This window comes from Acanthochromis polyacanthus, chromosome 15, assembly GCF_021347895.1.
Source record: "Acanthochromis polyacanthus isolate Apoly-LR-REF ecotype Palm Island chromosome 15, KAUST_Apoly_ChrSc, whole genome shotgun sequence".
NCBI classification, from domain to species: domain Eukaryota; kingdom Metazoa; phylum Chordata; class Actinopteri; family Pomacentridae; genus Acanthochromis; species Acanthochromis polyacanthus.
The window spans coordinates 15,712,939-15,729,398 of record NC_067127.1 but is presented as its reverse complement, the minus strand read 5'-3'; the positions used below and the strand labels follow the sequence as shown (position 1 = coordinate 15,729,398).

The window sequence follows — 16,460 nt, the reverse complement described above, 5'->3', positions numbered from 1 at the left end:
AGCAAAACAATCATCGCAGCCCCTGTGTCCTTCAGTATGTGGCCAATGCATACTCACACACACACACACACACACACACACACACACACACACACACACACACACACACACACACACACACACACCTCACCTTCTTTTCAGTACAGTAAAGCAGTAAAAGTGTGTGCCAGCAGGCTGAGAGATGGCTTTCCATTTAAGTGGTCTTTTCTTTTACTCGAAGAGCTTCTTGACATTTGAAGGCAGTGTAGGCTGTGTTGTACTGTACTTTACGCTCGTGTGGATGTGTGGATGTGCATGTCTGCAGAGAGACTCTGGAAGATTGAAACATTTCATTGTAAGTTAGTGGCGGCTGTTATGATTGACAAGTGGTGATCAAAGCTTCATGAAAATGTCACTCAAAGGGTCACCTACTCTCACAGCGAAAAAATGTCACCAGTGGGGCCTCAGCATCACAAAAATAACCCATTTTATGTACAGCAAGACCTCTGCATGAAACATGTCAGTGAAATTTTAGCTATTTTTGTTCTGCCTGAGCCCTTGCATTAAATAATTATTGGTCACGTAGAGGAAAAACATTCCTTTGATATTGCATGTGTGCATGACGGTCTGTCATCATCCTTTTGGAGCTGCTCCCCTTCTTGCTCTTTACCCCTTAGCCTGTTTAAGTGTGACAGAACCTCAGTGACACTCACAATGGAAAAGCTCTTTGAAAGCCAAGCGTATGAATAATCACTAAGACACCCCTAATCCATTTTTAAAGAAGGGAATATTAATGCACTAACAACTGTATCTGCTCAGTATGCCGCACATGATTCCAGGTCTGCAAAAAGCCCCCTCTTTTTATAGTGGAGCTCCAGCGAGTGTTAGGGGATCACTCTGCACTCTCTGTCACCATGACAACACCAGTTCCATGTCCGAGTGGGTGTACACACTTCATTTAGTAATCCTTAGCGACCAACATGGGAACAGCTGTGTGCATGCTGAGAGGGTCTAGGCGAGCAATCATGCCAAAATACACTTAATTTCTGAAAATGTGGGCACTCTTGTGGGTATTATGGAAATAGAGTGTGAGTGGCAATGGCCAACAATCTACTGTATACAGTATATGCTGTTCTACGAAGGAGTGAGTTTATGTTTTTCTGGACAAGTACTATCTGAATGATTGCTGTTTGCCTCAGCACTTATAAACACTGCACTCAGAGGTATGCTGGAGATGAGAAATACAAATATACACTCACCTCATTATTGTTGAAATCTATTACCACTGAGCCCTCAGGAAGGCGTGTTAACTTGCAGAGTTTGACCCTGTCAGGTGCACAACCCCTCCCCAAACATACACAAACTGTTAACACCCACACTCCTCCAGCGAAGACCCAGACATTCCCCCCAGCACTCCAGTTCAGCTGTAAGTCCTAGCCTATGCGCCTCTTTGATGTCTTCTACTGTATTATAGGTGATTCTGATGAGTAGTGAATTTCACACGCATTTTTTATCTCTTTGTGTAACACTCAAGCACAACCTCACATATATCTTTTTAAATACACTACAGTAGCCTGCTAACATGCCTATACATGTAGCACTCTGTCAGGCTGACAGTGTGTTACGTGGAGACGTGGAGGAATGGGAAATGCTAGAGAAGCCTTTCAAGTGAGATGCTACCTCTCAGTTTTTTTTTTCTTTCATGGGCTATTGAGCGCTCCGCAAAGACGGCTTTGTGATTGACAAAAGATAGATGAGTTGTCTCTGTTAACAATGACTGGCACTTATTTGCTGTCATGTGAAAGCAGTCTTTAATTAAAACAAGCATGAAAGAACAAGCAAGAAAGTTAAAGGATTGATGTTTTATTTTGATGGGTTTGCAATGAGTGTGAAATTATAGAGCTCACTGTTGTACGCAGCATCCATACGAGTTTGCTTACTACTACTGCTACTACTGCTATTAATATAATGACCACTACTCTGCTTCTAAATGTAAATGGAAAACAAAGAGGCTTGTCTCAAACCACATAGCTTGATTTCAGAGTGTCCCTGCAATGAACAGGGGGAAAGGGGGCAGTTTGAGCCAAAGGGACACTAAATCTGGCAGCTATTTAAATATTTTAACCAGATGAGTATCTCAAATCTGTCTCCAGAATCACACATTCCATTTTTTAAAGGGAAAGCAAATGTTTTGACTGATTACGGTAAGGCCTGAAGTGAAGTATTCTTCACGGATTTCAAACTGTAGAGAACAACAACGTATTTCTTCCCTGTATAGCTCATTGCAGAGCCAGTATGTCTTCTTCTGCTTCCTTTTTCTGGTTTTGTTTATGTTTTTTGGGGGGGAAATGCACACACACAAAAATTCAATATTAATGGCACCCGAACAAGAGATTTCCTTGTTACTTTATTGATCGTTTTCTTCAATTTGCTCTGAAGCATTACTGTAAACTTTTTCTCAGTCAAGTCTTATAAAAGGACTCCGGCAGTGGTTGCACGAAGCATCTTCTACTCGATTTCTCCTAAGAAGAAGAAATCCCAGAATTTGATACCAGAACCAGCTGCAATTAAATGTTTTAATGTAAATGAGTAAATTGAAGGATTTGGCATTATAACTGGAATTATACTCATTTGCACTAAAGATTGAGCAACCTCTCGACTTTAAAAAAAAAAAAGTTAAACCAACACAGTGGAATCAAGATCCTTAAAATGCAGTTGCTGGTTTTCAGCATCAGTCATGGAACAAGCCTCATGCAAAGTAGTACGACTGCAGTTAACTCTCTATGCAAGATTTGGCTCAATCCCTAAAAATTGTGACTGAATCGAAATTCAGGTTTGGCTGAATTTCGTAATAGACTCAAAGTCATTATGTTCTTTGTTGATTCTTAAGTGTGAAAGATAATTGCCATGGGCAGCACAAAGTGGTGTGATTATGGTCTGCTGCTTGTGAATTACAATAGATACAAATCACGCTCCCATATCCACATATATGGTGCCATCAGTGTTGATATTGATATTCTTCTACTTGGATTTTCATCAAGAATGGGATCATTCAGGAGTAGTTATACTACAGTAAACGTGCTCGGTCTTTTCAGCTTTTTGGAATTGTTATTATGAGCAACGGTAGCACAGTCTCAAAGTCAGTACAGACAAGTAAAAATGAAAGATTGATTAGACTGTGAAGTGCTAGTCCCTAGTCTCTGAAATACCACAGCGCTTCTCTTCTAAATGAAGTCTAGATATTTCAAAAGATTTTTTAGTTGCTAAGAAAGTGGCATCTTTGAAGTGAGCATGTCCCCTTGGTAGTTATTCCTCAGCTCTCCCAGAGCAGAGGAATATTTTAGTAGGCTTGTCTAAGATGTTCTCACACATGCTCTACAGTTGGTGTGTTAAAGGGTCAGCTTGTGTCCGGTCCATCACGTCCAGCCTGGAAATCACTCACCACAAAGGATGTCTTGATCGGGATTTTTTTTTTTCTGTACGTTGTTGCTCCTGCTCTGAGAATCTTACCATGAAAAAATGTGTCCATGTTCAGTCTCCATTTTGTATTAATATTTCCCTACACAATTGGCTGCAATGTACACTGTGAAACTTGCAGGAAAATGTCAAAGTATATATTTGACATTTGAAATGTGAACGACTACATTATGAAAATATAGACTGCACTACACTTTCCTTTGAACGGTTCCTATGATATTATATATAATTTATTTCTATACTGTGTGTCATTCTGGAACATGGTTGTGAACATGCTGTCTTCAACTCCAGCCTGAACAAATCAGCAGCATTACTTTAAAAGCAGGGCGGGTGCAAATTATCACTAATTGTTTTTCCGGAGCAACAGATCTGCTTGCTTTGGTGCATCTTCACTGAAACGGTTGGCTCCTGATTCACCAATGAGGCTTCACAGATCCAATAAAAATCAGTTTACACATGCTTTAGTCCGTCCAGATTTAGTAGAAAGCAAGCTGGCTCTAGGGATCTTTCTACTGTAATTCAGGACTGTGAACTGGATTAGCTCTATCAATTAAATAGCAGACATCAACTATGCAATTCTCTACACTGTACTCATTCATTTTTTCACACTTTTTCAGAAAATTCCGGTCAAAACAGTGGGCATAATGTATGAAACTGCAGTGATGTTAAATATTGCCATGAATTCACACTTGCTGTCACCAGTGGCTATGATTACTTCTTGAAATGTATAACAGTGGATCAGTAGTTTGCTGTTTTAGGGTTTGGATAGCAACAGTCTGTGAACAGTCTAGCATGTCCAATGTCTTGTTACTATTGCACTCACTGTCCAATGAGTAAACATTTATGAGCATCTTTACCTTTATACTCGCTGCTCTATTCTCCAGGGTGTCTTTCTGTTTCAGAAACATGACACTCCCCATCAAAGGAAAATATAAGTCACACACTCTGGTCCTGAGGGTATTCAGACAAGGGCTGTATGCTTTAAAAAAAAGTGTATAATATGGTTACATTTAACAGTGCTTTTTGTTGTGATGTTTTTAATGGTTGATTGAGCCCAAACAACAGCAGAAACACCAACAGCAGCTGTTTTTGCTTGAATAGAATTTGAGTAAATGGAACCAAATAATTTCTTGGCACAGTAGTTCCATACAAAAAGGGCGAAAACAACAGTTTCATATTGAGTCTCCAGCTTGCTACGTGTTTCCTCATTTTACAGTTTTGTTTAACTTTTTTCTTTTTTTTTTTTCTAAATTGACTTCCAAGAAGGGGCTGCACAGTGGAGTAGTGGTTAGCACTTTCGCCTTGCAGCAAGAAGATCCCAGGGTTCTCACCAGGATTTTTTTTACAGCGTAACGGCAGGTCCTCCCGCACGCGCATGCGCACACGTATGCACATGATTTAGGTCACTATTCACCATACATGGCATCACGGAAACAACCGAGACATGCTAATTGTAACCCCGAGATTGGAAACAACTCTTAATTTTAGACGGGAACGGGTCAATCAACAGGAAAGTACAGCTGAGGTGGGGAGACATAAATTAACCTAGATAGGCACCCAGTCGATAAAAACAAGCGCACATGGCGTTATCTGTCAAAATAACAGCGTAGCGGCCCTAATCACAGCGTAATCTTTTAAACTGACAACGTAACGGCTCGTTACGCTGAAATGCGCTGGCGAGAACCCTGGATCCCCGGTACAAATCCCGGCCTGGGATCTTTCTGCATGGAGTTTGCATGTTCTCCTTGTGCATGTGTGGGTTTTCTCCGGGCACTCCGGCTTCCTCCCACAGTCCAAAAATATGTTGAGGTTAATTGATTACTCTAAATTGCCCGTAGGTGTGAATGCGAGTGTGATTGTCTGTCTGTATATGTAACCCTGTGACAGACTGGCGACCTGTCCAGGGTGTCCCCTGCCTTCGCCCGAGTCAGCTGGGATAGGCTCCAGCACCCCCCACGACCCTAGTGAGGATAAAGCGGTGTATAGAGAATGGATGGATGGATGGATGGACTTCCAAGAACTGATGTGGGAACGGGTTACATTAGAGGTAGAACAGGCAGTGTAACACATACACTGAGACACATTTACTCAACTAACCAAGTTAAACCAAACCAGACCAAAGTTAATATGCAGGCAATTTGTAGCCAACCTTTCTAGACTGAGTAGTCATAGTAACAAAAAGGATAAAGCTTCAAATAAATTGTTCATGTCTTATTCATGATGTGAGGCACACAACAATAATTTAGAGAACTTTTAGAGCATGATTACAGCTCAAAAAATAGTACCAGTCGCTGTAGTTATTTTATTTTGGTCCTTAGACTTTAGCATCTTAATCATCCTTAAGCTTTATGATGAACAACAAACACTTGGGATTATTGTTTGCTTATATATATATATGTTGGAACTTGTATATTTTCATTGAGAATGAACGTGCAGTTTGAATGACATCATCAGTCTTGGTTGGTTAAACTTTGTTATTGACCGTGTGCTTCCAAGCAGAGACCACAGTGAACAAATCCAATCCATATTTGTCCTTTAAAAAGAAAGCATTGCTGGGAATGGAAGCTCATTAACTACTGGTGAAATTGGCAGGGCAAGGGTCTTGAAGGTGTGTGAAGCGAGGATTTTGTGCTACGTGCGATAAAGAAGAGTTCTGTTAAATTCCTTAATGACTTACTTTGCATGCTCAGAGCAGAGCAGTGCTGCCTGCTTCTCGTTCTTTAACCCGAGTAGTTTGTTCTGTGTCTTTACAGGTTTATTCTGAAATGAAAGGATTTTTTTTTCACAAAGTCACTGGCATATTTTAAAGCATTTTTTTAAAGCTCAGGACTACAGAGTATTGTTGGTTTGAAGAATTTAAACTTTTCTGATTAATTTCCTTTAAACATGCTAAATAAGAGCAATCCTTTAATGTATTTCATTCGGGGAATGTCTCTTGATGATTTCTGCATCCGTTATCATTACTGCAATCCATCCCAACCCCCTGAGGTGATGGAGGACCGCTAATAATCTTTTCAACCCCGCTAAGATAGAGATTTATTGAAGTCCTGTACAAAAGTTGCACAGAGACCGTAGTATACATTTGCAGTTGTGAAGTTCTCACCAAGGAAAAACACTGATGCGCGGCAATGTGCGTGTCAGCTAATAATAAGCAATAAAAGCTGAGACTTTCACCAGGAGACAAAGAACAATGATGATGAATGTTAATAATTATCTGTCAGAGCTTTTCAAACTGTTGCAAAGAGCATCTTTGTGTAATTTAGGTACTGAAAACACTGTTGTCATAATTAATTGGTTCTCCAGTTTTAAAACACTTAATTTAAAAAAAAAAAGCATTTTCATAAGCTTACAGGGAGTCCTATCTTTTTTGGCAACAGAATATTTAAGATTAAACTGTCCACAGGTAGAGCGCTATGCCTGTTGTTGTTGTTGTTGTTATTAATAATAATAATATTGTTATTATTGTCCAGACTCAATTATTGAGAACTGCGTTTTAGTGTGTCTGTCAGTTCTGTCAGTGTGTGCATTTTGATGGATCTAAGTAATGATTGCAATTTTCCCTCAGAGCAAAACAAATATCTCTATTCCTGCTCAACCAAGGCTGGAGAGGTCATTTGTGTTTAAGTTTACTGAGATACTCAAGCACCTGCAGGGGTGTTCTGGATCTCTACTGCAAAAACCGCTCCTCCTGTAATATCCCTCCTTAGTTACAAAGTGAAATGTGTCTTTCACCTTACAGAAACACAGCTATATAAATATTTATTTGATGTGGAAGTGTTGAGGATACGAGTGGAGACATCCGTACTGGTGAGATAAGAACTGTTTAAATTTTCATGAATTCACCAGTAGTCGGGTATTTGGCGCTTACTCGCACTCTAATTGGCATGTTGCCGTTCTTGTAGTGAAGAATTTCATGAATTATGCACGAAAAACAACTTGCCACGTGTCCCCTTATAACCGCTTTGTGCCGTGCAATTTTCAGCCCGCTATGCTGGAAAAAGACAATTCTTCAGACAGCTCCATTCTCATTACAACCCAGCATCAGTTTAGCTGGGGATCACCCAGACCTTTGTTTCCCCTCAACTCCCTCAAACCTAAAATCTTTCCCCTTCAGCAGCACCAGCGAGAGCCACTTGATTATAGCAGCCTCTGCATTTTATCATGCTGACCTATTAAGCAACTAGACGCACAAATGAGAACTAAATTTAATCTATACGTGATTAATGGTCAAGTGAAGTAGTAATAAAGCTTACATTTATTCAGTGGGAAAGTGAGGCTAAATGTTTTTTATTTTAAGTAAGCTGTGGGATATAAAAGCGACATATAGGAGCACTGGGGATTTTAAAACATAGTCTGCTGTTTTTCCTCCATGTCCTCACCTGAACCAGGTCTGAATTCTCAATTCTTGAACAGATTTTAATATTTCACTGCACTGAAATGGGGACTTGATGCATTAAATTGCAAATGTAGGGGTCGTAGTTGATCTAAATTTAATGCAACGTGTGTTAAGGTTTACCAAGCAGTTACTGCTGGATGAAGAAAAATGACTATTTTGTAAGTACTCCGAGACAGTCTGCTTTCAAATATACAGAAAATATTCATGAATCATGGCTTCAAGAAATTACAGTTCACCATTGCAGAATAGTGCACCCCAAGCCTGATGACCTTTTTGAGGAATTATCATGTACATTTTCTATACAAAGAGAAGTTGTGTTTAGTGAGATTGCTTTTTTTTTCCCTTTGTCATTGAAATCCTTGTACTTATTAAACACAACATCTGTGGTGAACCTCTGTGGAATGCGTCACAGCAGATGCAGAGTTACTGCTTGTATATTGATGTTGACCTGCCCTGTCCTACACTGAGAAGGGGAAGGGTAACCGGGCAGAATGCTCAAGATAATGTTTCTGTCATTGCTTTGATTCTCTTATTTTCCTGTCATCACTCCTGTGATTCAATTAAGACGTTGCATTCCTCAGTCTGGCCAGGCCAGACGAGGAGACCAGTGATTGACAGGTAAAGACATTACTATGCGAAGGGAAAGAGAGTACAGGGAGAGATATGAATATTTGAGTAGATGGCATAAAAGAATCTTGTAATTGATTTTCTATCTAAGCTGCCGTTTCATTTACTGAATAAATGCATTCATTTCAGGCAGTGGGTTACTCTTGTCATCCTCATTGTCTCGTTGTGAGGACAAACTCTAACCGTTTTTGTATTTGATGATGGTGTTGCAGATTTAAAAAAAAAAAAAAAACTTGTGCTCCACTGCTTGTGGCAGAAAGCAAAAAAGTTTACAGCGCTATGCTTATCACTAATGCAATCAGTGCAAAGCATTTATCCTTGCGAAAAGTAGGCCGTGCTTAAATGAGCTTTGTGTTTTGTCCCGTTTCGACAGATGTGATCCACACCGTGGGCCCGGTGGCCAGAGGTCATGTGGGCCCTACCGAGACCAATGACCTCACCTCCTGCTACCAGAACTCCCTCAGGCTGATGAAGGAGAATGGCTTGAGCACTGTGGTGAGTACAGTACAGTACCTGGCTCTGTCATCTGAGGAGAAAGTTCTCTCTGTTCTGTGCAGTTTGAAAGACAGAAATTATGGGCTTTGGTATTTTTTGTTTGACAGTGAGAAAGCCTTCAGTGAGAGAAGCTGTTTGAAAATTTTGGAAATTTGGAAAAGGTACAGCAACAAAAGGATTTAGCATCTTTCATTTTAGATACAGTTCTGAAAAGCCTTAATCTTCTTTATTTAAACAAAAGCAACAGAGAACACAACAAAATGGTAATGTTTCATGTTTGTCAAATGAAGGCTTTTCATGTAGACCACTTTGGCTCGCGATTAAATGAAAGGCAAGCCTTTGTGTACACCTCTCTGCATTGCAACTGTGAATTATTGTGCTGTTATTCTTTTGTTTGAGAAGCCACTTTCAGGTTAGAAAACTGCCCTTTCCTAAATTCTCCAAAGGATTTGACATAGATTTGTGATTTTTTTTCTCCCCCCAAGAAATTAAATGTCTTGCTCCAAAGACTAGTTTTTCAATGTTTTGATTCAAGCATTTGTCTGTGCCACCTCTTCAAGAGGAATTTTTCTTCTATAGCCCTATAAGGTGCAGTCAATTCCAGCCATTTTCAGTACAAAAAATCGCTAATATTTTATTTGTAAATAAAAATATGACGAGAAATACAGGGAATATTGGACGCACATCGCGAGGTGCATTTCCTCGAAAACGACCTATTCGTGGATTATATACCGACTTTAAGACATGTTCTGGACAAAATATTTTACTGGCTTGTTTCGTCTGGATGTCCAAGGTTGGATTATGGCCGTTTTTTGTGGAATATTTTCATCTGTGTGTAATAATGAACCCTCAAATGTGAGTCGCGCTGTGTACGTTAAAGCCGTGTACAGAGAACTGATGGATATTCGTTGTTTGTCGGACAAATGTGTTTATATTACCCGCTGTGATAATCACATCTGAAAGTGGTTTATACAGGCAGATTCATGAGAATCTAAGCTTTCCATCGGTGTATAGTGTTTGTATAATCGCGTTTGCAGCTTCAGACATTTAAGGAAATGCTTATGCAGATCTCAAAGTGTTCCGCGGGCGGAACACTGAAGCTTAACGGGTTATTAAAATGCTGGAAAAACAAGAGGTTCAGTGAATGTGGCTGTAGGGGGCTTTAGATGAAACAATGCCCACACAATCCACAGCTGGCAGCTGATCATTCACACACTATCTTAGCTTCTAGCCAGCCGTGCAACTTATGTTTCAGGCTGGTCCATGTGATATATGGATTTGCCCTGCCCACAGAGGGTAAACAAATTAGTATCACACCGAATAGCCACAAATCACATTTTCTGTGCCAACTTATTGACCTGCAGCCTCATCAGAGGCCAATCAATGGAAGTACTTACCAACAGAGAGAGGAGACATAGTTGAGTGCCAGTTTCATTAAAGATAATTGTAACAAATTCCTGCTCTGCTGATGACTTATTGTGAGTGCAACAGACACATCTAGGTAGCAATTAAATGACTTGTGAAGCCGAATGTCTGAAGTGGTTACGGTGTTTCGAAGTTGTATCAAAATCAGCAGCATGCCTACTCATCTTGAAACTTCCTTAATAACAGTTACATCATCGAAGATATGATGAGCCACAAGCATGACATTACATTAGAATATTACACAATAGAATAATTTAGTCTGTTCTGCTCAAGGCCTCCTGATCAGAGGAAGCACCTACACTGAAGCACTGAGCCCTCAGGCCTCTGTGCAGGAACACACCACCAACTTGTGTGTTTTCATCCACAAATGACCCAATCCTGGCTTTGTTACTGGCACATTCCAGAGATTTATTTAGTTTAGCCCTATGTCTTGATTTATTTATCCAATAATCCATATATTTTTAAGAAACAGGGTTTCTCTTTTTACTGGGAGCAGGCTGGATTTGGTCTAATGTATTTATACAGCTGCTCTGTGTTGAGCAGGCCTTCCATGAAAACAGTGGTGCTCTGTGATTGACTGGCCTTGTAGGATGAGCCTAGTCATTACATTATCTTAGCTGCAGTCCATTTCGTCTCTCCTTGCTGCAAGGACAACAGCAAGCCTTTTTTTTTTAACCAAAACCAAAAAGGAAATAGCTGTTTCTTTCTTCCAGCAAGGATGTGGCCTTGATTTAGTTTTACTTTAGCCTGCCTTGATATGCAAGACATACTTACAGAGAAGCTCTAAGGGTTCTGTGCTAATTCTTTGTTAAAAGACAGTCTTGCAGTTCTGTGGTGCCGTGCACAGTGAGTCCAAGTTTTTGGTTAACTGATCAGCACTAAGCCCATTTTGACTCATCTGAAAGGGTTCCACTACGAGCTTTGCGGTGTAAGAGAAACTAGCGACCCCACTGAAGACAGGCACCCCGCCAAGTGTGTCTACAAAGCGGGTACAGGAGGGGGGCTACAATTGGGAATCCTAGACGGCTGGCTCCCTAATGGGGATTCCAGGGCATTACTGAGGAATAGGAGTCAAAACAAAGCCTAACACTAAATAAACTTGAGCATGAAAGATTAAAAAGAAGTAGAGATTGGTAGTTAATCCCTGTTTCTTAGAGCTCAAAGCCACCCTTTAGGCTACAAAACATTGTGGGTACCGCAGTCGTCATATCAAAATCTTTGTGTGCATGTATAGCATGTCAAGACAGAGAAGTTTGCCCTACGCTGTACCACTGAATTTCAGGACTGAAAATGCATTTCATTTTCCTTAGGGCAGCTCAGTGTTTATGACTGAACATTTACTAGTATTCCCAAAAGTCAGACATTAGATACTGGAGTTTTTCCTGTCCCTGAGTGATGTTGCACTGATTTACAGCTCTACTGGGATGTAGAAGATCGAAAGTGTGACTTTTAGGTAACCTCAGGCAATTCCTGACTCGTTTAACGGGTTGTTTCTAGGTAGTATTCTTACCGTTATTAATATGTTTAGTTACTATGAATAAAAATTACTCACATTTGGCTTTTTTTTTAGCACTGAGAGATAATTGAGTGAATTTGACTTAATGTACTGTTTTGACTGTCCAAAAAATGACTTAATTATTTAGTAATGCTTACAGTGTTAGGAATTAATAGTGGAATAAGGGGAGAAAACACCTTTACTCTGTATTTTAGTAGTTTTTTTTAAGTCTCAAGGGTTTTAACTCATGCTGGGTACTTTATCGACCTAATATTTGCTGAAATGTAACAGTAGATGTGCCCATTTTATTTATACCCGGTCCACAGGGCAAACTGTAAGTGTAGGATGCACTACTAGGACTTACTTAGGGATGGCCTTCAAATGAAAAATTACAGTAAACCTGAGCCAAGATACCTGCCGTTTAACCCACACACTGGAACTGAAAGCTTTCTGGAATGGTACACACTTTAACACCCTCACTCTGACTTAGTCTCTGGATGAGTATCAGATCTCTGGATGGGCTGTTGAATTGTGTTTTCCAAATCATTTGGCTGCAATGCATGCTGGACAGTGATAGCGTCTATTCGTGCCGATGTGCATACGTATACCATGTCTTTTTCGTGCATCTTCCTGGGGCACATGTGAAAGTGCCCGTGCTGTTGCAACAGTCTTTGCTCTTTTCTTTACTGCCGAGAGGACTCTTATGCTTCAGTGCCTTTTTCCCCTCTTTTTTTGCTGCGGCTGAAAGAGCAGCAGGCTGTCACAGCTCCCTGGGCTCTGACTGACCACAGCCCACAGCCAGGATGCCAGCACTGCCGGCTGGGCTCTGCAACATCACACAGGGGAGCCATGGGAGCTGTGCAGCCTGTGAGTAGGGTTGCAGCTCTGGGCTTATGAGCAGCACATTGTCAAACAGCCCCCTCCTCTGCTCAGTGCTTGTTACACTACAGTGTGTTGTTTGCTTCCAGAGTAGGCTCAGGTGAAGAGCCAAAGAGAAATTATAGCTAGAAATATGGATTTTTGGTAGATTGATTCTAGATGAAGTTGTAATAATAATGCTATCTAGCAGGTCAATAAGAGTGAAGATGCCCGAGCAGGCAGTCAATAGTTGCTTGAGCCGAGACATATTAAATAGGAAACTCGTGTCTTAGCAGTACTACTTTTTTTTTTTTGCATCGATTTCTAGAAGAAAACAAAAATAAAATGTTCTCCAATTTGGTTGTGTAGATTTTTGTTGCAATGTATGCATTAGATGTGCAGATTTTTAACCGTTAATTGATCTCTACCAATCACATTATCGTCTAACTGAAGGGTTAGAGATCAGCTTCTATTCTCAGGTAAAAGAGAAATCATTTACCTGTGTGTATGTGCATTTTTTTTAAGTAACTGGAGTATGTGTGTACTGTATCAGTGTACAGTCGGACCCTGGGGGACCTCCTCTCCACAGAGCCATACTGTACATGGCACTGAAGAGACGGTTAATGCAGGTCCCCTGTCTTGGTTAGTCATGGAAGGCTGCTCAGATTCTTCCCTGGAAGCAAACACAGCATCTGTCGGGCAGAAAGAGACAGACTGTGTGGAGGGGGACGCCACCATCTGGAAGCCATTCAGCCTTAGACTTTGTTACATTTTACAGAGTGAATTAAGCAGCCCTTATATTGTGACCTTTGGAGGAAAAAAATAGCCATGTTTACTTAAAGCCTCATTATTGTTTCATTTGGACTGTTAGGGAATTGTTCTGTTGAGACATCAAAACTAGGATTGTTCTCTCAAAGATATTTAAGATAGAGTGAGCATTTTACTTGTTGACTAATGAGCTTGTGGCCAACTGAGCCTCTTTTTGGTTTGTAATTTGACTTTGACGGGCCACAATGTGATGCTTTCTGAAAGTATTTGTCATTAAGCTATTTCTGGCAGCACACAGCATGTTGGCAGTTGCCAGTGTGGACAGTGACAGGGTCACAGACTGTATTTAGTGGCCTCCTCTCTGACTCCCAGGCGGCCCTGGAAGTGTTTTGTAGTCATAACACACTGGCTTCGAGGAGATCCAGCAGGGAAGCCACAAATTGCCCGTTGAGAAAAATGCTGAAAGCCAAGTGGATTGCAGATGAATGGTGTAGAATGATAGGATTAGCCACCCTTCTCTGTGGGCTTATTCCAAGGCTGCTAGGAGCATTAGCTTTCATTCATTTTGCCCAACAGCGCTCCCCAAATGCATTCCCACAAACAATATCTCATAGTGACACAGATCAGCATGTACATCGTGCCTAAAGATGACAGCTGATAGCCCCTACTAGATAATGTGTTTGACATGACAGGGGCAAACAAGCACTGTATCAAAGGCAAAAGGGACCAAGGCCCTAAGGTGTCTTTATAATAAGCAAGACTCTGGGGTTTGGCTGGCAACTTGATTTTAACTTCCTCGTACATCTTTTTTGACCGCCAATTTTAAAAGCATCTCCTCTGTTCTCAAGCATAATATAAAACATGTTGTAAATAACTTTTACTGTTCCATTTTTATTAATGTAGGTCACTTGTGATATTTGAAAATGTGTTTTTTACTGCTGTATTTAAGTGCACTGGTGGGTCTTTGTCATTATTTATGTTTCCAAATACTACCATATCAAACTTAATGACTTTGTACTCCGTCCTATTCCATTTTGGTGCGCCGACTCCCCAAGTGATTAATTAATTTTCATTTGCGCACCGAACAGATCGTGCACAAACTTTTCCTCTATCTGCTTCTCTCCCGTTTCTCGTAAATTATTGTCCGGGAGTGCAAGCAACTCTGGATTTAATTATTTAATGGCTGAGAGAAGTACGGGGACTTGATTGTGCACACACTTGGCTTGTGATCATAGCAAAGTAAACTGTGCCATTAATTGGGATAAGAGAAAGAGAGGTTTACTGCTGATCTGCTTGTACTGTGCAGTTGGTTTTTGTAGCCATATCAGTCAGTGTTGCATTTCGTCAGAGTTTACGGTAATGTTCTCCCCACAGATCAAGTATTTTTGTTTATCTACTTCCAAGACTCTACCAAAAACTTGTTTTTATCAGTCTGTGCTGTGCTTCCATAAATCTTTGACTACTACGCTTTGCAACATGCGTCTGTGCTTTATAAAGATAAAGCCCCATACTTCCTAGAGGACTATTAAGGCTTAAAGCTGTGAAAACAAGAGATGATACTATAACTTAGCTTTTTTTGCATCACATGTAAACTGAAAATATTTGCAATCATTTTTATGATTGCGATTTTCTACATCAGCAGGTAGTTTTTTTGTTTTTGTTTTAATTTAGCTTTTCCAGTTGAGATTTTTTATTCGGATCTGCCTGGACATCATGGTTTCCTTTTTGTATTTCCTTTGGTTCCTCATGTTGTTTTGTAAGTGTTCTAGCTGTGTTGGTCAAAGTGTTAGTCTAACCGAAGATCTCCAGCATTGTTTATTTATTTTACTGTTTATCTTTGCAGGGACAGGGCACAATTAAAAGTAATTGCACCAGAGTTAGGTAGTAGTTATTTTACATCTTTTGTCCCTGTGCAGGTAGACAGAAACAGCCACACAACAATTACGCTAAATAAAACAACACAATATGTAGTGTGAGGTGAAAAAATGGAATCAGAGTGTAAAAAACACAAAGCAGACATTGGCGGTGACACTTCTGTGCTGCCTTTAGCAAAATCTGGAGCCTGGTCTGCAGCACTGCAAAGCTTCCTGAGTCTCTAATGTCTGTTCGAATTTCTAATTTTTACCTGAGAAAGTAGATTGACTAAAGGCTGGCTTTCTAAACTGCAGCACCCGTTTACCTCTAGCAGATTTTGTAGTCCTGTTCATACAAGCCCCCCCAAAAAAACTCAACTATCCCTTTAAGGATTTGTTCACAGACTGCGTACACAGATTTGAGTGTCGTCACACCTGCTTGTAACCAGGTTGTTAGACAGATGGGGAAAAATCACCGTGTGAACAAAAAGCTTTGCAGCGGACAGCAACAACTGATGCTTGATGCTCTTCAAATGGTTCACGTTAAACTAAACTTTGCTGATGACTAACTTGTTGTTTGAAAGACAGCTTTAAAATAATATACAATATAATGCTGAGATGTTTGCCATATGTCACGTCTAGTGCAGAACACTTAAGAGTGAAGACAAAAACAATCTGCATGTTGCAAAGGATTTCACAGGATGTCATCCACCAATTAGCTGCAATGTGTGATTAGACTTCAGGCCTCTCTGTGACCAATGATTGCTCATGGCCCTTTTCCACATACAGTACAATACCTGCATGCATCGACAAAGGTTAATTAGACTGAAGCTTTCAAAAGGTCACGCCGCCACTTAAATTAGTCATTTCTATTTGTCTGATCCAAATCATTGGCAACGCAGGGCCAATTAGATCCAATTATACTGATAGTGGTTGTGGTGGTCTGCCACCCAGTCTAAGTTAATGACCAGTGGAACCCCAATTACCTCAGCGACCTAATTCAGAAGGAGGCAACCACAGCAAGAGGAGGATCTGTAGGTGTAGGTGAAAAGGGAGAGTCCTGCCACATCGTTTTACCTTGTCATTC

At 40.5% G+C, this 16,460-nt stretch overlaps 1 protein-coding gene across 2 annotated transcripts in view; it reads left to right on the top strand.

The window, feature by feature from the left end:
• The window catches only part of macrod2 (mono-ADP ribosylhydrolase 2), a 415,173-nt gene that overhangs the window by 278,700 nt on the left and 120,013 nt on the right, over nucleotides 1-16,460 (top strand). For both annotated transcript variants that reach the window (XM_022198433.2, XM_022198432.2), the window contains exon 6: nucleotides 8,853-8,974. In XM_022198433.2, coding sequence (XP_022054125.1) covers nucleotides 8,853-8,974 — 122 coding nt within the window. The remainder of the gene's footprint in view (nucleotides 1-8,852; nucleotides 8,975-16,460) is intronic.